Genomic DNA, 22648 nt, shown 5'->3' on the forward strand with positions numbered 1-22648 from the left:
GTCATATGAGATGTCCAATAGGGTCAGATCAACATTCTCAACGTCTTTGGGTTAAAGTTCAAAGTAAAATTTGATATCTTTATCTTTAAACAATTTGATCACAAGTAACTTTGGGTTAGACACATTGATTGTAAACAACCGCCATCAATACCAGTATCATTAGTTTATACGGATAGCTATAGTGTTTTTAATGACTGTACATCACCCTAACCTTGGTTTTTTTGTACAGCTTTATCATTTGAGTTTTAAATGAGTTTACTTCACTGCTATCTCACCACCATCAGACATGAAATTTCAGAGCTATCCGAGGTGTAATCTGACAAACGCTATATTTGCCTCTGGGCTGAGTGTTGAAATCATCATTTGAAAAGATCTTTAACTGACATTGTGGGGGAGATCTTTTGTAAAAGAGGTGATAAAATTGTTGTAAAAGCCCAATACTAGTTTATAGCCAATCAGTAGTGGGTCTGACTGAGGTTGGAGATAGTGCCAGTGTTATCGGCCTGTTACTGCCCTCACACCAACACCTAACAGCAGTGCTTTATATGCGTTTATCACTAGTTTTTATAAGCCTCAATTTATCAGTAAATGGCTTCCGCCAGTAAACTCTGATAAGAACCTGTTTTCTTTTTGTGGTAACTGTCTTTAAAATTAGATACTGCATTAAAACTGAGATCGGTGTGAGATTTCATTTAACTGACTAACTGCCAATCTAACATTTGTTCATTTTCAAAATTCACCAGCACTTTATACATTTAATGTTTTTGACAATGATTATCGAAGGCAATCATGCACCTATATATAATGGAGAACAGTATTTCGTCATATATACCACTTTAATAAAATCTGAAGCATGTTTCTTGCTGTGAGAAAATTATTGCCTGGAAAATAGTAAAAAAAGAAATATTACAAATTTAAATAATTTGAAAATTTAATCATAAACATTAAGTTTTAAGTCTGGTTATCAAACCAAGAAGACATTTATGAGGGAAAAAACTCATCTCTTTGCTTTTATCTGTCTACACACAAAAAAAAATGTAGTTACGAATTACAAGGAAAATTATTTCCCCAGAGTGGATCATTGAGAGAATTCATGAGAGATGAGCTACAGGCACATAAAAACAGTGAGGTGTGAAAGGCTAGCCAGGGTTGTGCTTATAACTTGACTAGGAGGGAGATACAAGACTACGGGGAGAGAGATTGGACCCAGTAGGGAGATTACATTACCTGGGGAAATTGTTGGGAGAGAGAGATCAATATCAGTAAGGAGCTCGAGATTAGGATACCTGGGGAAATTGTTGGGAGAGAGAGATCAGTATCAGTAAGGAGCTCGAGATTAGGATACCTGGGGAAATTGTCGGAGAGGGAGATCAGTACCAGTAAGGAGCTCGAGATTAGGATACCTGGGGAAATTGTCGGGAGATCGGTACCAGTAAGGAGCTTGAGATTTAGGATACCTGGGGAAATTGTCGGAGAGGGAGATCGGTACCAGTAAGGAGCTCGAGATTTAGGATACCTGGGGAAATTGTTAGAGAGAGAGATCAGTATCAGTAAGGAGCTCGAGATTAGGATACCTGGGGAAATTGTCGGAGAGGGAGATCGGTACCAGTAAGGAGCTCGAGATTAGGATACCTGGGGAAATTGTCGGGAGATCGGTACCAGTAAGGAGCTCGAGATTTAGGATACCTGGGGAAATTGTCGGAGAGGGAGATCGGTACCAGTAAGGAGCTCGAGATTTAGGATACCTGGGGAAATTGTTAGAGAGAGAGATCAGTATCAGTAAGGAGCTCGAGATTAGGATACCTGGGGAAATTGTCGGAGAGGGAGATCGGTACCAGTAAGGAGCTCGAGATTAGGATACCTGGGGAAATTGTCGGGAGATCGGTACCAGTAAGGAGCTTGAGATTTAGGATACCTGGGGAAATTGTCGGAGAGGGAGATCGGTACCAGTAAGGAGCTCGAGATTAGGATACCTGGGGAAATTGTTAGAGAGAGAGATCAGTATCAGTAAGGAGCTCGAGATTAGGATACCTGGGGAAATTGTCGGAGAGTGAGATCGGTACCAGTAAGGAGCTCGAGATTGGGGATTGGAGACAAGGATCAAACTTAAGGGAAGGAGGTGATGCTTTGGGGGAGAGGGAGATTGGAATAAATGAAGAGATTAAGATACTTTAATTATTGAAAAAATCGAGAGAGGAGCAAACTTAAAGGAAGGGGGGGGGGGGATATTTTAGGGGTAGAAGGAGATCAGAATAAGTGAGAAGGTTAGGATACATATTGGGGAGGAACAAATTTAAGGGAAGGAGGTGCTATTTCCAGGGAGAGTGGTATTGGTACCAATGAGGTGTTGGATAAGTTTTTTGAGAGATGAGGACATATGGAAGAGAAAATGATGACGATCAAACTTAAGAGAAAGGAGTGATATTTTGTTGGGAGACAGAAGTGGGTGAAGGAGAGGAGGTCATTTAGGGAGGACATTTCTGGGAAAATGTGTCTGATTGATGATGTAATGAAACACCTTAAGTTCCTCTATACGAATAATTTTAATTTTAAAAACACTATTATACCACTAGAGGTAAAGCTTTTTTTTTAGATTTGAGGATTGATCTGTTTATCATTAGAGCTATGTGACACATTACTTGGTAAAATTTGAGGATTGATCTGTTTATCATTAGAGCTATGTGACACATTACTTGGTAAAATTTGAAATTCATGATAAACATCTCACATCTGTGGCATCTGAACAGATGTTTCCAAGGAAACCTTTTCAATTGATTATGTACATAAATGTATTTTATCTGTAGCTCTTAAAATCATGAAATATCACATGCAGAGGTTATGATGAGAATGTATGATAATGTGGCATACTTAAAATAAGTGTGTACATGTATTTGAAGTTTATTGAAAAAGGATGTATTTTAATGAATATTCATGAGAATGACCTCATTTTGTTGGTTTCCTGTATACTTGTATGTCAGTATGATATTGCAGTGGTTTGATAATGAGAATATTGTTGGTTTCCTGTATACTTGTATGTCAGTATGACATTGCAGTGGTTTGATAATGAGAATAAATACTCCAAAGCACAATTTCACTGGTAACATATTTTACCATTCATTATGAATGATAAAAAATTTGTATAGTGCCATTTTTGTCTTCAGATCCTTGGGGACAAAAATTGAAAAGATCATTGTATTACAGTATATGTTTATCAAGTTTGTTACATGTTTCAGTATGAAAAGGTGCCCAAGTTAGACTCAACATTTTACCGGCCCCAGATACCTGGGCTTCCGGCCTACCCTACGGGTATGTCTCCACTCATGCCTCCAGCTGGTCCTGGACCACTGAACTCCGGACTCAACTCGGGGAATACCAGGGGCATTCCAACCAAAAGTAAGTTCCTGTTCATCATAATATATGGCTTGGTAACCATTGGACAGGTTTAAATTAAAGTTCCTGCCTGACAGGTATCCCAAAGGTCTGAACTGTGAAAATTAGTCATCTGCTTCATGACCGGCACAGGATATATGAATTTCCTGTTTGGTAGATTGTACCAGTACTACCAACTACTGGGGTATTGTCGGTATATCTGATGATCTGGAAATGATCACCTTGTGTAATGGGTAAAGGCCCTGGTCAATAAAATCATATCTCACAGTGATGTCTTTTAAACTGTTAAGTACTGTGTAGACCCGAGTGTAAACTGTTAAGTACTGTGTAGACCCGAGTGTAAACTATTAAGTACTGTGTAGACCTGAGTGTAAACTATTAAGTACTGTGTAGGCCCGAGTGTAAACTGTTAAGTACTGTGTAGACCCGAGTGTAAACTGTTAAGTACTGTGTAGACCTGAGTGTAAACTGTTAAGTACTGTGTAGGCCTGAGTGTAAACTATTAAGTACTGTGTAGGCCCGAGTGTAAACTATTAAGTACTGTGTAGGCCTGAGTGTAAACTGTTAAGTACTGTGTAGACCCGAGTGTAAACTATTAAGTACTGTGTAGACCCGAGTGTAAACTGTTAAGTACTGTGTAGACCCGAGTGTAAACTGTTAAGTACTGTGTAGACCCGAGTGTAAACTGTTAAGTACTGTGTAGACCCGAGTGTAAACTATTAAGTACTGTGTAGACCCGAGTGTAAACTGTTAAGTACTGTGTAGACCCGAGTGTAAACTGTTAAGTACTGTGTAGACCCGAGTGTAAACTGTTAAGTACTGTGTAGACCCGAGTGTAAACTATTAAGTACTGTGTAGACCTGAGTGTAAACTGTTAAGTACTGTGTAGGCCTGAGTGTAAACTATTAAGTACTGTGTAGGCCCGAGTGTAAACTATTAAGTACTGTGTAGGCCTGAGTGTAAACTGTTAAGTACTGTGTAGACCCGAGTGTAAACTTTAGTACTGTGTAGACCCGAGTGTAAACTGTTAAGTACTGTGTAGACCCGAGTGTAAACTGTTAAGTACTGTGTAGACTCGAGTGTAAACTGTTAAGTACTGTGTAGACCCGAGTGTAAACTATTAAGTACTGTGTAGACCCGAGTGTAAACTGTTAAGTACTGTGTAGACCCGAGTGTAAACTGTTAAGTACTGTGTAGACCCGAGTGTAAACTGTTAAGTACTGTGTAGACCCGAGTGTAAACTGTTAAGTACTGTGTAGACCCGAGTGTAAACTGTTAAGTACTGTGTAGACCCGAGTGTAAACTATTAAGTACTGTGTAGACCCGAGTGTAAACTGTTAAGTACTGTGTAGACCCGAGTGTAAACTGTTAAGTACTGTGTAGACCCGAGTGTAAACTGTTAAGTACTGTGTAGACCCGAGTGTAAACTGTTAAGTACTGTGTAGACCCGAGTGTAAACTATTAAGTACTGTGTAGACCTGAGTGTAAACTGTAATACTATGTAGACCCGAGTGTAAACTATTAAGTACTGTGTAGACCTGAGTGTAAACTGTTAAGTACTGTGTAGACCCGAGTGTAAACTGTTAAGTACCATGTAGACCCGAGTGTAAACTGTTAAGTACCGTGTAGACCCGAGTGTAAACTGTTAAGTACCGTGTAGACCCGAGTGTAAACTGTTAAGTACTGTGTAGACCCGAGTGTAAACTATTAAGTACTGTGTAGACCCGAGTGTAAACTGTTAAGTACTATGTAGACCCGAGTGTAAACTGTTAAGTACTGTGTAGACCCGAGTGTAAACTGTTAAGTACTGTGTAGACCTGAGTGTAAACTATTAAGTACTGTGTAGACCTGAGTGTAAACTATTAAGTACTGTGTAGACCCGAGTGTAAACTGTTAAGTACTGTGTAGACCCGAGTGTAAACTGTTAAGTACTGTGTAGACCCGAGTGTAAACTGTTAAGTACTGTGTAAACCCGAGTGTAAACTGTTAAGTACTGTGTAGACCCGAGTGTAAACTGTTAAGTACTGTGTAGACCCGAGTGTAAACTATTAAGTACTGTGTAGACCCGAGTGTAAACTGTTAAGTACCGTGTAGACCCGAGTGTAAACTGTTAAGTACTGTGTAGACCCGAGTGTAAACTGTTAAGTACCGTGTAGACCCGAGTGTAAACTGTTAAGTACTGTGTAGACCCGAGTGTAAACTGTTAAGTACTGTGTAGACCCGAGTGTAAACTGTTAAGTACTGTGTAGACCCCTGTGTAGACCCGAGTGTAAACTATTAAGTACTGTGTAGACCCGAGTGTAAACTGTTAAGTACTGTGTAGACCCAAGTGTAAACTGTTAAGTACTGTGTAGACCCTGTGTAGACCCGAGTGTAAACTATTAAGTACTGTGTAGACCCGAGTGTAAACTGTTAAGTACTGTGTAGACCCGAGTGTAAACTGTTAAGTACTGTGTAGACCCGAGTGTAAACTGTTAAGTACTGTGTAGACCCCTGTGTAGACCCGAGTGTAAACTATTAAGTACTGTGTAGACCCGAGTGTAAACTGTTAAGTACTGTGTAGACCTGAGTGTAAACTGTTAAGTACTGTGTAGACCTGAGTGTAAACTGTTAAGTACTGTGTAGACCTGAGTGTAAACTATTAAGTACTGTGTAGGCCTGAGTGTAAACTGTTAAGTACTGTGTAGACCCGAGTGTAAACTGTTAAGTACTGTGTAGACCCGAGTGTAAACTGTTAAGTACTGTGTAGACCCGAGTGTAAACTGTTAAGTACTGTGTAGACCCGAGTGTAAACTGTTAAGTACTGTGTAGACCCGAGTGTAAACTGTTAAGTACTGTGTAGACCCGAGTGTAAACTGTTAAGAACTGTGTAGACCCGAGTGTAAACTGTTAATTACTGTGTAGACCTGAGTGTAAACTGTTAAGTACTGTGTAGACCCGAGTGTAAACTGTTAAGTACTGTGTAGACCCGAGTGTAAACTGTTAAGTACTGTGTAGACCCGAGTGTAAACTGTTAAGTACTGTGTAGACCCGAGTGTAAACTATTAAGTACTATGTAGACCCGAGTGTAAACTGTTAAGTACTGTGTAGACCCGAGTGTAAACTGTTAAGTATCGTGTAGACCCGAGTGTAAACTGTTAAGTACTGTGTAGACCCGAGTGTAAACTGTTAAGTACTGTGTAGACCCGAGTGTAAACTGTTAAGTACTGTGTAGACCCGAGTGTAAACTATTAAGTACTGTGTAGACCCGAGTGTAAACTGTTAAGTACTGTGTAGACCCGAGTGTAAACTGTTAAGTACTGTGTAGACCCGAGTGTAAACTATTAAGTACTGTGTAGACCCGAGTGTAAACTGTTAAGTACTGTGTAGACCCGAGTGTAAACTGTTAAGTACTGTGTAGACCCGAGTGTAAACTGTTAAGTACTGTGTAGACCCGAGTGTAAACTGTTAAGTACTGTGTAGACCCGAGTGTAAACTGTTAAGTACTGTGTAGACCCGAGTGTAAACTGTTAAGTACTGTGTAGACCCGAGTGTAAACTATTAAGTACTGTGTAGACCCGAGTGTAAACTGTTAAGTACTGTGTAGACCCGAGTGTAAACTGTTAAGTACTGTGTAGACCCGAGTGTAAACTGTTAAGTACTGTGTAAACCCGAGTGTAAACTGTTAAGTACTGTGTAGACCCGAGTGTAAACTGTTAAGTACTATGTAGACCTGATTGTAAACTGTTAAGTACTGTGTAGACCCGAGTGTAAACTGTTAAGTACTGTGTAGACCCGAGTGTAAACTATTAAGTACTATGTAGACCTGAGTGTAAACTATTAAGTACTGTGTAGACCCGAGTGTAAACTGTTAAGTATTGTGTAGACCCGAGTGTAAACTGTTAAGTACTGTGTAGACCCGAGTGTAAACTGTTAAGTACTGTGTAGACCCGAGTGTAAACTGTTAAGTACTGTGTAGACCCGAGTGTAAACTGTTTAGTACTGTGTAGACCCGAGTGTAAACTGTTAAGTACTGTGTAGACCCGAGTGTAAACTGTAAAGTACTGTGTAGACCCGAGTGTAAACTGTTAAGTACTGTGTAGACCCGAGTGTAAACTATTAAGTACTGTGTAGACCCGAGTGTAAACTATTAAGTACTGTGTAGACCCGAGTGTAAACTGTTAAGTACTGTGTAGACCTGAGTGTAAACTGTTAAGTACTGTGTAGACCCGAGTGTAAACTGTTAAGTACTGTGTAGACCCGAGTGTAAACTGTAAAGTACTGTGTAGACCCGAGTGTAAACTGTTAAGTACTGTGTAGACCTGAGTGTAAACTGTTAAGTACTGTGTAGACCCGAGTGTAAACTGTAAAGTACTGTGTAGACCCGAGTGTAAACTGTTAAGTACTGTGTAGACCTGAGTGTAAACTGTTAAGTACTGTGTAGACCCGAGTGTAAACTGTTAAGTACTGTGTAGACCCGAGTGTAAACTGTTAAGTACTGTGTAGACCTGAGTGTTAACTGTTAAGTACTGTGTAGACCCGAGTGTAAACTGTTAAGTACTGTGTAGACCTGAGTGTAAACTGTTAAGTTCTGTGTAGACCTGAGTGTAAACTGTTAAGTACTGTGTAGACCCGAGTGTAAACTGTTAAGTACTGTGTAGACCCGAGTGTAAACTGTTAAGTACTGTGTAGACCTGAGTGTTAACTGTTAAGTACTGTGTAGACCCGAGTGTAAACTGTTAAGTACTGTGTAGACCTGAGTGTAAACTGTTAAGTTCTGTGTAGACCCGAGTGTAAACTGTTAAGTACTGTGTAGACCTGAGTGTTAACTGTTAAGTACCGTGTAGACCCGAGTGTAAACTATTAAGTACTGTGTAGACCCGAGTGTAAACTGTTAAGTTCTGTGTAGACCTGAGTGTAAACTGTCAAGTACTGTGTAGACCCGAGTGTAAACTGTTAAGTACTGTGTAGACCCGAGTGTAAACTGTTAAGTACTGTGTAGACCTGAGTGTTAACTGTTAAGTACTGTGTAGACCCGAGTGTAAACTGTTAAGTACTGTGTAGACCCGAGTGTAAACTGTTAAGTACTGTGTAGACCTGAGTGTAAACTGTTAAGTACTGTGTAGACCCGAGTGTAAACTGTTAAGTACTGTGTAGACCTGAGTGTAAACTGTTAAGTACTGTGTAGACCCGAGTGTAAACTGTTAAGTACTGTGTAGACCTGAGTGTAAACTGTTAAGTACTGTGTAGACCCGAGTGTAAACTGTTAAGTACTATGTAGACCTGAGTGTAAACTATTAAGTACTGTGTAGACCTGAGTGTAAACCGTTAAGTACTATGTAGACCCGAGTGTAAACTGTTAAGTACTGTGTAGACCCGAGTGTAAACTGTTAAGTACTGTGTAGACCCGAGTGTAAACTGTTAAGTACTGTGTAGACCCGAGTGTAAACTGTTAAGTACTGTGTAGACCCGAGTGTTAACTGTTAAGTACTGTGTAGACCCGAGTGTAAACTGTTAAGTACTGTGTAGACCCGAGTGTAAACTGTTAAGTACTGTGTAGACCCGAGTGTAAACTGTTAAGTACTGTGTAGACCCGAGTGTAAACTGTTAAGTACTGTGTAGACCCGAGTGTAAACTGTTAAGTACTGTGTAGACCCGAGTGTAAACTGTTAAGTACTGTGTAGACCTGAGTGTAAACTGTTATAAGTACTGTGTAGACCTGAGTGTAAACTGTTAAGTACTATGTAGACCCGAGTGTAAACTGTTAAGTACTGTGTAGACCCGAGTGTAAACTGTAAAGTACTGTGTAGACCCGAGTGTAAACTGTTAAGTACTGTGTAGACCCGAGTGTAAACTGTTAAGTACTGTGTAGACCCGAGTGTAAACTGTTAAGTACTGTGTGGACCTGAGTGTCAATTGTACACATGTTGTCACTTTTTTTCAGCAGCAGCAGGTGCTTTTTGAAATATTAAGACATAAGTTATAACTGATGACCACAAAACACAATTGTTGATGATAAAGTAACTATATAATTTGTTGTCCTGGCTGCTGAGTGCTTTAAACTGTTGAAACAATGTCGGTTTATGAAGTGATTATTGAGGGTTGAATTGGTAAAACAAATTGTCTAATTTGTCACAAAAGAACCTCTGAGTCATCAATGGAATGAAATTTGTTACACCACAAGTCAATACCATCAAAGCATCAAACTTGGACTCCAATGGAAAATTTCCGTCATATTTTTTACTTCCAAAGTGTTTCTCACGACGATGGGGCTGGGATATATTGAGGAGTGTCATGACCTCTTTGGGAGATTGAGGAGATTCAGGAATTTTCATAATACAATTTTGCCTTAATGTCATCTCTTATAAATATGCATGACCTTCATAAGCTCTTGTTCTTTATTGGTTAACAAATTAGAATTTGTTCAGAATTATAAGATATAATTTTGCAAAATTTATTATTGAACCTGTTGAATGTTTTATGATGTAAAAAGGGATATATAGAACTGTTAGGGATCAACGAGTCCACAAAATGTGAGATGGAATAAAAAAGGGTATATGAAATTGTTCCGGGATCAAATTGAAATATTTGTTTGGTTCTCTATAGTCAGATAAATAAATAACCAGGCTTGCTGTCACTAAAACTCATCAATAGATATATCACTGCAGCAGTGTCCTCTTTGAATGCCTTGTCTTTAAACAATACAAGTTTTGTTCTAATAATCAGCCTAACCTATTGTGCTTGATTTGTGCTTAAAGCTGTCACTGAAAAATGTCTCTTACTTTTCATTTTTTCTACCGGCTATTTTACTGTTAACCTTAGCCTTTACTATGTCTCATGTTCAGGTTGATCCTGTCCCGGGATGAATGCTGCATTTTATCAATAGGTTCAGGGTGTACACCCCAAAAATTTAGATTAGTAAACAAGTTTTTAAAATGACATTATAACTACATGTATTTGCATATTATGAAAGGCAGATTTGCAATTGCAAAGTTTATCTAGAAGCTTTAAATTTATAAACAGATTTAGAAGAAGACATAAATCATGGATATGTCAGTTTAGATTTACAAATTCTAAAACAGCAGAGGAATTTAGATGTAAGGATACAGTCTGTGGAATGTTTAACACATAGTTTTCGACATAGTTCCGGTTATGATAGGTTAGAGTGACAGATTGTGTCAGTTCTGGTAAGGATAGGTAAGAGTGACAGATTGTGTCAGTTCTGGTAAGGACAGGTAAGAGTGACAGATTGTGTCAGTTCTGGTAAGGACAGGTAAGAGTGACAGATTGTGTCAGTTCTGGTAAGGACAGGTAAGAGTGACAGATTGTGTAAGTTCTGGTAAGGACAGGTAAGAGTGACAGATTGTGTCAGTTCTGGTTAGGACAGGTAAGAGTGACAGATTGTGTCAGTTCTGGTAAGGACAGGTAAGAGTGACAGATTGTGTAAGTTCTGGTAAGGACAGGTAAGAGTGACAGATTGTGTCAGTTCTGGTTAGGACAGGTAAGAGTGACAGATTGTGTCAGTTCTGGTTAGGATAGGTAAGAGTGACAGATTGTGTCAGTTCCGGTTAGGACAGGTAAGAGTGACAGATTGTGTCAGTTCCGGTTAGGACAGGTAAGAGTGACAGATTGTGTCAGTTCTGGTAAGGACAGGTAAACGTGACAGATTGTGTCAGTTCTGGTTAGGACAGGTAAGAGTGACAGATTGTGTCAGTTCCGGTTAGGATAAGTAAGAGTGACAGATTGTGTCAGTTCCGGTTAGGATAGGTAAGAGTGACAGATTGTGTCAGTTCTGGTTAGGACAGGTAAGAGTGACAGATTGTGTCAGTTCCGGTTAGGACAGGTAAGAGTGACAGATTGTGTCAGTTCTGGTTATGATAGGTAAGAGTGACAGATTGTGTCAGTTCTGGTTAGGACAGGTAAGAGTGACAGATTGTGTCAGTTCCGGTTAGGACAGGTAAGAGTGACAGATTGTGTCAGTTCCGGTTAGGATAAGTAAGAGTGACAGATTGTGTCAGTTCTGGTTAGGACAGGTAAGAGTGACAGATTGTGTCAGTTCTGGTAAGGATAGGTAAGAGTGACAGATTGTGTAAGTTCTGGTAAGGACAGGTAAGAGTGACAGATTGTGTCAGTTCTGGTTAGGACAGGTAAGAGTGACAGATTGTGTCAGTTCTGGTAAGGACAGGTAAGAGTGACAGATTGTGTAAGTTCTGGTAAGGACAGGTAAGAGTGACAGATTGTGTCAGTTCTGGTTAGGACAGGTAAGAGTGACAGATTGTGTCAGTTCTGGTTAGGATAGGTAAGAGTGACAGATTGTGTCAGTTCCGGTTAGGACAGGTAAGAGTGACAGATTGTGTCAGTTCCGGTTAGGATAAGTAAGAGTGACAGATTGTGTCAGTTCTGGTTAGGATAGGTAAGAGTGACAGATTGTGTCAGTTCTGGTAAGGACAGGTAAACGTGACAGATTGTGTCAGTTCTGGTTAGGACAGGTAAGAGTGACAGATTGTGTCAGTTCCGGTTAGGATAAGTAAGAGTGACAGATTGTGTCAGTTCCGGTTAGGATAGGTAAGAGTGACAGATTGTGTCAGTTCTGGTTAGGACAGGTAAGAGTGACAGATTGTGTCAGTTCCGGTTAGGATAAGTAAGAGTGACAGATTGTGTCAGTTCCGGTTAGGACAGGTAAGAGTGACAGATTGTGTCAGTTCCGGTTAGGATAAGTAAGAGTGACAGATTGTGTCAGTTCCGGTTAGGACAGGTAAGAGTGACAGATTGTGTCAGTTCTGGTAAGGATAGGTAAGAGTGACAGATTGTGTCAGTTCTGGTAAGGACAGGTAAGAGTGACATATTGTGTCAGTTCTGGTTAGGACAGGTAAGAGTGACAGATTGTGTCAGTTCTGGTTAGGACAGGTAAGAGTGACAGATTGTGTCAGTTCTGGTTAGGATAGGTAAGAGTGACAGATTGTGTCAGTTCTGGTTAGGACAGGTAAGAGTGACAGATTGTGTCAGTTCTGGTTAGGACAGGTAAGAGTGACAGATTGTGTCAGTTCTGGTTAGGATAAGTAAGAGTGACAGATTGTGTCAGTTCTGGTTAGGATAGGTAAGAGTGACAGATTGTGTCAGTTCTGGTAAGGATAGGTAAGAGTGACAGATTGTGTCAGTTCCGGTTAGGACAGGTAAGAGTGACAGATTGTGTCAGTTCTGGTAAGGACAGGTAAGAGTGACAGATTGTGTCAATTCTGGTTAGGATAAGTAAGAGTGACAGATTGTGTCAGTTCTGGTTAGGATAAGTAAGAGTGACAGATTGTGTCAGTTCTGGTTAGGATAAGTAAGAGTGACAGATTGTGTCAGTTCTGGTTAGGACAGGTAAGAGTGACAGATTGTGTCAGTTCTGGTTAGGATAAGTAAGAGTGACAGATTGTGTCAGTTCTGGTTAGGATAAGTAAGAGTGACAGATTGTGTCAGTTCTGGTTAGGATAGGTAAGAGTGACAGATGGACACCATTGTTTGTGTACCTCGATGATTAAGGTAGCTACTTGTAATCATGTATTTTGGATACATGGGTGTATTGTTACCACTGTGGCTATATATACCAGTCCTTAAATTGATTCATTCATGAGTTCCATCAACTTCTCTCATTTTAATTGTCGTCTCTCTCTACAGAATCGTACAACACACTTCTGTTTATATATCATTTTATGTCTCGTTATGATGTCAGTAGGAAAAATCCTGGCTTATTGATTTTAAAATAAGAACATAAAGAGCAAGATTAATCATCTATAATACATGTGTTATGTTGTAAAGCTGTACACACAGATGGATTTCTATCAAATATTTTCTATGGTTGTAATGTAGTCTGCCGCAAAGCATTTTCTCCGCAAACTCATCAATCGTTTCCCTGGAAAATTACCAGCTGTTTTCAAATCTCATAAATATTTTATGTCATAATGTATATTGCATTTTTCCAGATATATAAGAGAATAAATTCATAAAATTCATATGGTTACCATGGAAGCCAGGTGATTTGCTGATATGCCACCTGTGACTGTACTATCCAATCAGAACACAGATGTGTAGGGCTGCCATGAAAATATGTATTACATCTCGGCTAATTAGTGGCTGATGAAATGGAAATTAAATCCCAAGCATACATTGCCATGTTGACTTTCCTGAAATTATTGCTGATATTATGTCATAAATTTGTGCCTGTTATAAATGAGATACAGGTTGCTTCTATTGTATGTGTACATTAAAATATTCTCTTTGGATTGGCATGACATTAAAAGGCCTTTTATGGCCCACTAGATATGTAGAGGTGCTCCATTGTCATGGAAATATATTAAAACATGACTATATATCTTGTCAAACCTAGATTTAAACAAAGCACTGGTATCCTTAATATCATGATTTATAAGAAACAAGAATATATCCTACCAGGTTCTTTTTCATTGTATTTACTATAGAAATAAACATTCTCATGATGAGTGTACTGCTTGTTAATTAAAAACTGGTGTGCGATTGTCTTTATCTAAGGGTTTGTGTGACTGTGACTTATCCAAAGTGTTTGTGTGACTGTGATTTGCAATGTTTGCTTTACAGCGTGTATCGTCAAGCCTGCACCCAGCCCAGATGATGCTAGCATCTCTTCGAGACCGAGACAAGGCTAACCCCACCCCAGGGGGAGCTCTGCCTGCCCAAAAAGTTAGTGTTGCTTTACCCTGTCCCAGATAGCCGCGTCTAGAGTGTTTGGAAAGTTCTACATATAAAATCTGAAACAACGGAAAATTGATATAAAAATTTAATTATTTGATGGAATCAGGTGTATTGATGTAAATGTAGGAGTTTAAAAAAAAAAAAATTGATTGTTGAAAATTCTTTGAAAATTAGTTCGATCTACCAATATTTGTTTTTAGTTAATCAACATGCAGAATAAGAATAATTTATAAAAAGATCCCCTTGAAATTTTCATGTTTTTTTGATAATTTGAAAAAGGCTATGGTTAACTATTTGACTCCAATCTGCATCATTGATACCATTATGCCAACTATAAACCACAAACCGCTGCTTATGTCATGTCTTGCTGTATCACAGTGACAGCTATTGCATGGGCGCTGTTACAATCATAATCAGCTCACTGCTCATATCTTCTACAACTTTCCTCCGACGATGCTGCAGCCTGTGTCCATACAGTCATATTCCAATTTCACCTGAGTAATAGTAGCTATTATCTGAGCATACATTTTGCCCACTAGCGAAAATTTAAGAATCCAGTTATCTCCCTTTAGACATTTGTCGTAATCACTTTTTTTTTTAAAATATTTTAAACTCGGTTATCTCCCTTATGAGAGCTCTCGTGCATATAGGAATTAAAAGTGTCTGATCATTGGTGATGTAATAGTTGTTCATTTGAGGTGGTAGCAGAGCTGCTATAAGGAAAAAGTACTTAATATCTTTTTGTATTGTGGTATAATTAGTATTGCATTAATAAGTATTATAAGTTTCAACCCTGGGGTTCTTCTTATAATGGCGAAGAGTTGTTTTTCATTGATATTAACACAATATGTCGGTTTCTAATCCTATTTAGATCAATTTTATTTTGTATTGACCAATTCTAACCGTGTGATGGAAGTAACAGACTTGAAATTATAGGCATCAAGTTCTGGACTCGATTGATTTTGAAATACTAGATACTAAAAATGTTGTGAGCTTGGGTATAATATTTTTTTTCAATGATATTGGCTGACTATATTTGGTCTATGTTTTATTGCAGAAGTCAGGAAAGTGGTGTGCTGTCCATGTAAGGATAGCATGGGAAATCTACCAACACCAACAAAGGCAGTCTGATCCCCAAAAAGGCCAATCAGACGGCAAAACTGTGGAACCACTGCGGCCCCCAAGTCATCTACTTCTTGGTAGCAGTGTCCACAAAGGACCAGAACTAGGATCCACTCCCAGCTTACTGGGACCAGGTAAATATGTCCACCAGCCCCACTCCTAGCTTACAGGGACCAGATAGATATGTGTACAAAATGTATCAGCCTAACTCCCAGCTTACTGGGACCAGGTAGATATGTCCATCAGCCTCACTCCCAGCTTACTGGGACCAGGTAGATATGTCCCATCAGCCCCACTCCCAGCTTACAGGGACCAGGTAGATATGTCCCATCAGCCCCACTCCCAGCTTACAGGGACCAGGTAGATATGTGTACAAAATGTATTAGCCTCACTCGCATCTTACTGGGACCAGGTAGATATGTCCATCAGCCTCAATCCCAACTTACTGGGACCAGGTAGATATGTCCATCAGCCTCAATCCCAACTTACTGGGACCAGGTAGATATGTCCATCAGCCTCAATCCCAACTTACTGGGACAAAGGAAATAGAGCTAACCAGTCCATTAGTGTAAATATTATCACGTATTGACGTGTGTCATGTCAGAAGTTACCAGTCTGATTAATGTAGGTGCAAGCCTGTCTCACTACTAGGTGATGGTTCAGTGATGGTACAAATATTTCACATTTCCTATTGACAGAGACATGCATCATGCATAATGATGGATTATGCCCCAGAGATATATATGTAAAATGTTTTAAATGCCATTGCTTTGTAATAGATTAGTTCATCTCATAAACACGTAACAAAATTCTAACATTTTTGTTCAGGACAAAAACAGAAACCATCACCTTTAATCATGAGTTATCTGCCCTTAGTAAGTCAGAATTGTCTATTAAAAAATGTAACTTCCCTCTCTGAGTTATCTACCTTTGGTAAGTCAGAATTGTCTTTTAAAAAAAGTAACTTCCCTATATGAGTTATCTACCCTTAGTAAGTCAGAATTGTCTATTTCAAAGGTAACTGCCCTCTATGAGTTATCTGCCCTTAGTTGGAATGGCCGATTTCAATGCTTACCCATATCTGTTTACTTCAGTTGTCTCCCCTTAGTTAGTCAGTCTTTCTGTTTTACAGGTGGGCCTAGAAGTATGTTGGAAAGTAGTGGACATGGTGGTCTCATAGGACAAAATGCAATAAGTAAGTAATGTACTGGAGTGTATATTCCTGATATTGACAGATTATCAAGATCTTTTACTAACCTGCCCAATTTCACTGTAATGTTCCAAATGTTTGTATATATATACATAAACACACACCCATTGTAAAGAATGTCATACAAAGTTCTTCATCAAAAATTTTGTGAAATTACATTGATTTAATTGTTACATGTAATTTGCAATGAAAGAAATGAAGAAAACATGTATGAATTATATTCTGTATGCAAATCACCTGTAATCAAAGTAACAAAGCATTTTGATATATTGAGATGATAAACTAATACAGCATGCTTGTAGTCCCTGTGTTGTTGTTTTGTCAGACATGCCGCCGTTTCCTCGGCCCGCTGCCTACTCCGCTCTACCTGGCGGCTTTAGTGGGTTTGGTGGCCTTGGTAAGAAGTCTCTGTCACCCTTTCGTAAGTCACAAAGACAAGTAGTGAACCTCTGTCTTTTCTCCTTATTCTTGTTGTAGTGTTACCACAGACAAAGGTCCCCACATCTGTAATATGTCATTAATATGTAATCAGTTCCTGACAATCCTCAAACTGTTCTATATTCTATAACGTTTCAGCTGTTGCTAGATCTCCTGTATATTTGGTTAAAACATCAACTTTTATACACTGTTTTATTTTGCTTGGAGAAGTTTTTATAGTTTTGTTCTGAATAAATTTCTGGCAATACTTAATATCATAGTTCAACTTATGATATCGAAATGTGCTGATATCTAAATGGCATATAAAACCTAGCCAAATGTTATCGAAAATAATTGCTATCAACGCTTTTCTTTTTTCCTCTGAGAGAAATTACATTGCAAAATTTCAAAAAGTGCCTTGTAGTCCTTACGGCGCCAGACATAGTTTTATAGGTCTAAGCTTAAACTGGGAGCAGATAGCAAGGGGTACAAAACTCAACAGCAAAGTAAAATCTGAAAGACTTTTCAAAACAATGACAGCTAGGTATGATATTTAGTGACATATTAACAGAGTTGAGACCTTTGTCGGTGATATTGTCTGTAGATATCCAGGGACTCGATAACAGATGTAGTTTGTGCGTGTGAATGGTACCAGTATCTCCTATTTCACTCAGTAGTCTCCCTTGTATGTCAAATACAATCTTCTATTTATGCAAGTTAAAGTAAATATGCATGGAAATGTTTACAGAATCATTATGGTTATCAACAAAGATCATGGAATACATTTTAATGGTTTGTTCACTGTAAAGGATTGACATCAATAATTCTATTTTTTGGGGAGAACAATTTTTTTTTTTTTTAATTACCGGGTAGATGTTTTTTCTCATATTGGAAAAGAATTGAAATGTTACCTTTCTTTTATAGGAGCTCCATTTAGCAGTGGTCGAGATGTAACTGGTGTGCCGGGTATGACCCCTCCACCCCATGATTGGGGGAATCGACTTCACCGGACACCCCCATCATTTCCTACTCCCTGGCCAAAACAAATGGAGGACAGAGAAAAAGAGGAACGAGAACGAGAAAAGGAACGTGATTTAGAGCGAGAACGAGAAAAGGAACGAGAGAAGCGTGAATATATTGGCCTAGATAGGAGACGAGAGGACGAGAGGGAAAGGTAAGAATCCTCCTCCTTCAAGTGGGACATTGCATTCATATTGAGATATAAACCATAATAATCAGAGGTACTGGTTTGCTAGAGTCAGTTTCCATCTGTAGATCTGTCTGTTGGCAAATGTACCCTTTCGTTTCTGGACATTCACAGAAGTCTTGTAGAACATTATCATATTTATACCTGCAACAGGGCTTTTAAATGTTTCTGAGGTCAACGTCACTTGCCACTGTCAGATAACAAGTGGTATCACTTAGAACCTTTAATCCTAGATGGCAACTATGGGATTCTGTAGATATTGTCTACAATTTCCATAGTGTCTGTGAAAAAGTGATATATATTTCCAATCAAAATACAATTGGACATGATGGATTTCTTTGTCTGATTTACATACACATACATATGCATAAACTTGTCATGTTGTACTTATTAGAGCCTCTTCAATAGAAATATTAAGAACTTTATCAGAGATCAATTCAGAAGCATGACAGTACTATTTTATAATTTAACATCCAGAATTAGGAAGATGTTCTTTTATGATAACTGCATTATATTCTAATCTGCTTGTTATTTCAGAGAGAGGCGCAGCAATGAGCGAGACAGACTACCGATCAACTGCCTAACAGACAGAAGCCGTGACAGGGATAAAATTTTCCCTGCGGAACCTATCCGACCAGCAAGGTCCAGGTCACGTTCAAGGTCACCGCTCCAAAATGGACGTGTGGGCTCTGCAAAATCAGACAGTAGCTTTGAACGTAGATATGATGAGCGAGGTGGTTTAAAAATTAAGGAGGAAAGAAGGGATGAGGATATACTTCATGGAGAAAGAGACAAAATAAGGAATGAGTATATGTTGGGACCATCAATGCCAAACCACACTAATCCATTGGCAATGTTTGATCGCAGTCGTTTGTTTATGGGTGCATCCCCATTCCTGGCTGCTGATCGTGTGCCCTCACACCCAGCATTGTGGCAGTATGAAAAAAATGCTTTGGAGTTTAATCACCATCGCTTGCAGCTACAACAGGATATGGAACGTGAACGCGAGAGACTTATCCATCGCATTCCTTCACATGCGTCCTCTTTAGAGATGGAGCAGGAACGCATACGCAAGGAGGAGCTTCTTTTCCAGGATGAACGATTCCGTCGAGACTACCTCTCAAGTATGCCCATGTATGAACGTGAACGCCTAGCAGCATATGAACAGCAGTCGCGGTTGGCTGGTTTACGGACAGCAGAACTAGGAGCAGCTTCTCACTTTAATAGGACTCTGAGTCCAATGGTTAACCATGTTGGGGCACGGACTACTTTAAGCCCCATGGTGAACCACCTCGGTGCCAGAACAATGAGTCCAATGTTGAATCATGTGGGTGTTAAGGGGAGTTCTCCAGCGTGTGCTCCACCTCCCCTTATCCCATCGTCTAGTGCTGCTTCACATAGTCACTCCAACTCCCCAGCTGTGGCCAAGTCCAAGGGTCACCATGGCGACCCTGGCCTAGGGGATAAACGGGATACATACTCCAATTCCACAGACCCTGAATCCCACAGTAGGTAGTGAGATTCAGATGACATAAGCATACTTGTGATTATAGTTATAATAGGCAGCTCAGCTAAAGGACGAAGAATCTGGCCTTTTGGCCAGTGCCAAGATTCCTGCTAGGAATCGGATCTACTTCAGACATGGTAGTCAAACCGTCGACTGGTTGGAAGTGCAAACACAGTGTTGGAAAACAGTGCTAAAATAACCAAGATTAAACGTGACCATGTATCATTTGGTACCATAGGAGTTATTTGTTTTTGAGACACTGAAGATATATCTCAAAAGATTGTTGTTTTCTGTGTTATGAGAAAGTGATGGGATTTTACAAAGTTTCCATGGATTATGATTAGGATATGGAATATTCAGTTTGAAAAAATGAAATATTTTTGAAATATTGAAAAATAAACATTCCTTCGCTTACAAGTGAAAAAAAGTGTATTAATGGATTAAATAAAATGTTTCCGACAGTGTGCAGGATTGATAACGCAAGTGTCACAGATTGTGGGTAGTGACGTGTTTCAGTTCTAGCTTGAAAGGTTTACTCTGCAGAGGGATGTTCTGTACAAGGATTAAGTGGCAAGAAGACGCTTGTCACTAAGAAGTTCACTACTTCCTAGGGGTAGTCTGTCTCTATCACACTTGTGGGTGTATAAGGGTTACTGTGAGGGTCTCTGTCACACTTGTGGGTGAATAAGGGTTACTGTGAGGGTCTCTGTCACACTTGTGGGTCAATAAGGGTTACTTTGAGGGTCTCTGTCACACTTGTGGGTGAATAAGGGTTACTGTGAGGGTCTCTGTCACACTCGTGGGTGAATAAGGGGTAGTCTGTCTCTGTCACACTTGTGGATGAATAAGGGGTACTTTGAGGGTCTCTGTCACACTTGTGGGTGAATAAGGGGTAGTCTTTCTCGGTCACACTCGGGGTGAATAAGGGTTACTGTGAGGGTCTCTGTCACACTTGTGTGTCAATAAGGGGTACTTTGAGGGTCTCTGTCACACTTGTGTGTCAATAAGGGGTACTTTGAGGGTCTCTGTCACACTTGTGGGTGAATAAGGGCTACTGTGAGGGTCTCTGTCACACTCTGGTGAATAAGGCTACTGTGAGGGTCTCTGTCACACTCATGGGTCAATAAGGGCTACTTTGAGGGCCTCTGTCACACACGTGGAACAATAAGGGGTACTGTGAGGGTCTCTGTCACACTTGTGGGTGAATAAGGGGTAGAGGGTCTCCGGTCTCTGTCACACTCGGGGTGACTAAGGGGTAGTTTGTCACTGCAAAGTGAGGTACTCTGTCACACTCGTGAGTCAATAAGGGGTACTTTGAGGGTCTCTGTCACACTCTTGGGTCAATAAGGGGTACTTTGAGGGTCTCTGTCACACTCGTGGGTCAATAAGGGGTACTTTGAGGGTCTCCGTCATACTCAGGGTGAAGGTTGGCCAAACCCAAAGTGTAATTTCATTACCAAGGGGGAAGGGTGTCCTATCACATCCAAATCAGGTGATTGTCACACCCTGAGATAATTTTTCTTTACCCCAATTGGAGATCTAGCATATCTAACCAGAATGGTTCCAAAAAGTGTTCTTTTTCAAACCTATTTTCCAGGTAAAGTCTTTTGCCTTTCCCTTGAAGGCTATATCATGGATGCATGTGAAGAGTCAATGTGAAGAGTCATGTGTAATGAATATAGTATGCATGATGTATTTGTTGAATAGTTAAAAGACTTGTATGAATGTGATATATATCCAGATGTTAAAAACTTGTTTGAATGTGTTTATAAGTGCTTTCATTTGAGAGAAAACTATTGCTGTGTTATGTGTGCTCAAAGCTTTAATCTTCTCAGGTGTTTTCTTCTCTTATTATAAAATACACTTTCTAGAAATATGTTGCATTCCAAATTTCTGTTGTTTTAAATTGCAAGGACATCACATACCTTAGAATTTGTGGCCTTGTTTGACCTTTGACCTTATTGTGTTGATGGACTGCCATTACCAATATTTTTTTCTTTTTGTTACTTATCTAATTGACAATGTAATTATCAATTTGAAATCACTTTTTTCACACAGACAGCCGAGTGTAATGTGCTGTAACTAATAGCATTCAAAAGTTCCACAACGAGTTACTGTTGGATATCACAATTTAATAAATTTTCCAAATTGAAACAGATTACTAGTTTTAGTAACATTTATTTAATTCGACAATTAAGTCGAACATACATTGAAGTGTCTTCCTTGCACATTACCACAGTATCGGGCGGTTTATCATTGTCAATTCATCCTCCAAAATCAGCTTTCTTCTAACAATTATTCAGTTTATTACAGTTTCTGTTGTTTACAACCTGTAACAGAAAGTAAAGGACATTTATCATGATTTTATAAATTAACAACTGTTTCTTTAAAATTGAAAATTCCTAAAAATGGCAGCTATACACACTTAGCCCGGTTTGATATGTTCGAGCGAGGGATGATGGGTAATATTTTCATGTATTGAGCAAGGGATGATGGGTAATATTTACATGTGTAAGCAGGAAGTGGATGTTGTTTAGAACAATCGAAGAGGAGAGATATCAATATCCAAATATTGTCAATTCTGAGGATGGGCTTATTACTGTATGTAAAACATAGCACTGTGAAAGTTTCATTTTGGGTATATTCTGTACTGTGATATTATGTTTTTGAATTACTGTATGTACCTCTCTTATATAGAGATCTGAGGTGCCTGGTTTGATGCTCAGTACCTATATATCAGTTTATGTTTCTAGAGAAGCTGAGAAATGGACTGGTCTGTGCTGTCATTAGTTGTGTCCTTGAGCAAGACACATGATCGTAATTACTCTGGATGGCATGTAACAGGCCTTCCTTATGTTGTTAAGTGAGGTAGTCACCTACTACTACAAGAAGATCTGCCTCCAAATGACCCTGTTTGTTCATGGGGCAATAAACCAGAGCAAACAAACAAAAACCTCTTGTATGGTACAGAATTACTGTATAATGATACTATAATATTGGTAGGGTGTTACTATATGACGATACTTTTTGGTAGGTTTGATATGATGCAGTTACTAGATATGGGACATTGATAGAGAATGATTATGAAAAAAAAGAGAAGTCAAAC

At 39.3% G+C, this 22648-nt stretch overlaps 2 protein-coding genes across 3 annotated transcripts in view; both read left to right on the plus strand.

Annotated features, from left to right (window-relative positions):
* LOC117332500 (autism susceptibility gene 2 protein-like) overlaps positions 1 to 14061 on the plus strand; it is a 250883-nt gene extending 236822 nt beyond the window's left edge. Inside the window, exons 10-11 of the mRNA XM_033891431.1 lie at positions 3234 to 3393; positions 13966 to 14061. Coding sequence (XP_033747322.1) covers positions 3234 to 3393; positions 13966 to 14033 — 228 coding nt within the window. The 3' untranslated portion in view covers positions 14034 to 14061. The remainder of the gene's footprint in view (positions 1 to 3233; positions 3394 to 13965) is intronic.
* Positions 14062 to 15356: 1295 nt separating this feature from the next.
* On the plus strand, positions 15357 to 22636 carry LOC117332502 (RNA-binding protein 25-like). 2 transcript variants are annotated; one of them, XM_033891432.1, is made up of 5 exons: positions 15358 to 15473; positions 16334 to 16396; positions 16737 to 16832; positions 17753 to 18002; positions 18573 to 22636. In XM_033891432.1, exons 1-5 carry the CDS (start codon positions 15437 to 15439, stop codon positions 19549 to 19551), a joined length of 1425 nt encoding a protein of 474 aa, XP_033747323.1. In that variant the 5' UTR covers positions 15358 to 15436; the 3' UTR covers positions 19552 to 22636. The 2 variants fall into 2 exon arrangements, with proteins under 2 accessions (XP_033747324.1, XP_033747323.1); XM_033891433.1 differs by lacking the exon at positions 16737 to 16832 and having other exon boundaries at positions 15357 to 15473.
* Positions 22637 to 22648: the final 12 nt, after the last annotated feature.

This window comes from Pecten maximus, chromosome 8 (genome assembly GCF_902652985.1).
Source record: "Pecten maximus chromosome 8, xPecMax1.1, whole genome shotgun sequence".
NCBI lineage: Eukaryota > Metazoa > Mollusca > Bivalvia > Pectinida > Pectinidae > Pecten > Pecten maximus.

Bases quoted from the DNA above. Each gene is read 5' to 3' on its own strand.
- LOC117332502 (XM_033891432.1), top strand. From the start codon at position 15,437: ATGTCCATCAGCCTCACTCCCAGCTTACTGGGACCAG. The intron at 16,397-16,736 runs GTAAGTAATGTA...TTGTTTTGTCAG, and splicing joins CATAGGACAAAATGCAATAA to ACATGCCGCCGTTTCCTCGG. The intron at 16,833-17,752 runs GTAAGTCACAAA...TTTCTTTTATAG, and splicing joins GAAGTCTCTGTCACCCTTTC to GAGCTCCATTTAGCAGTGGT.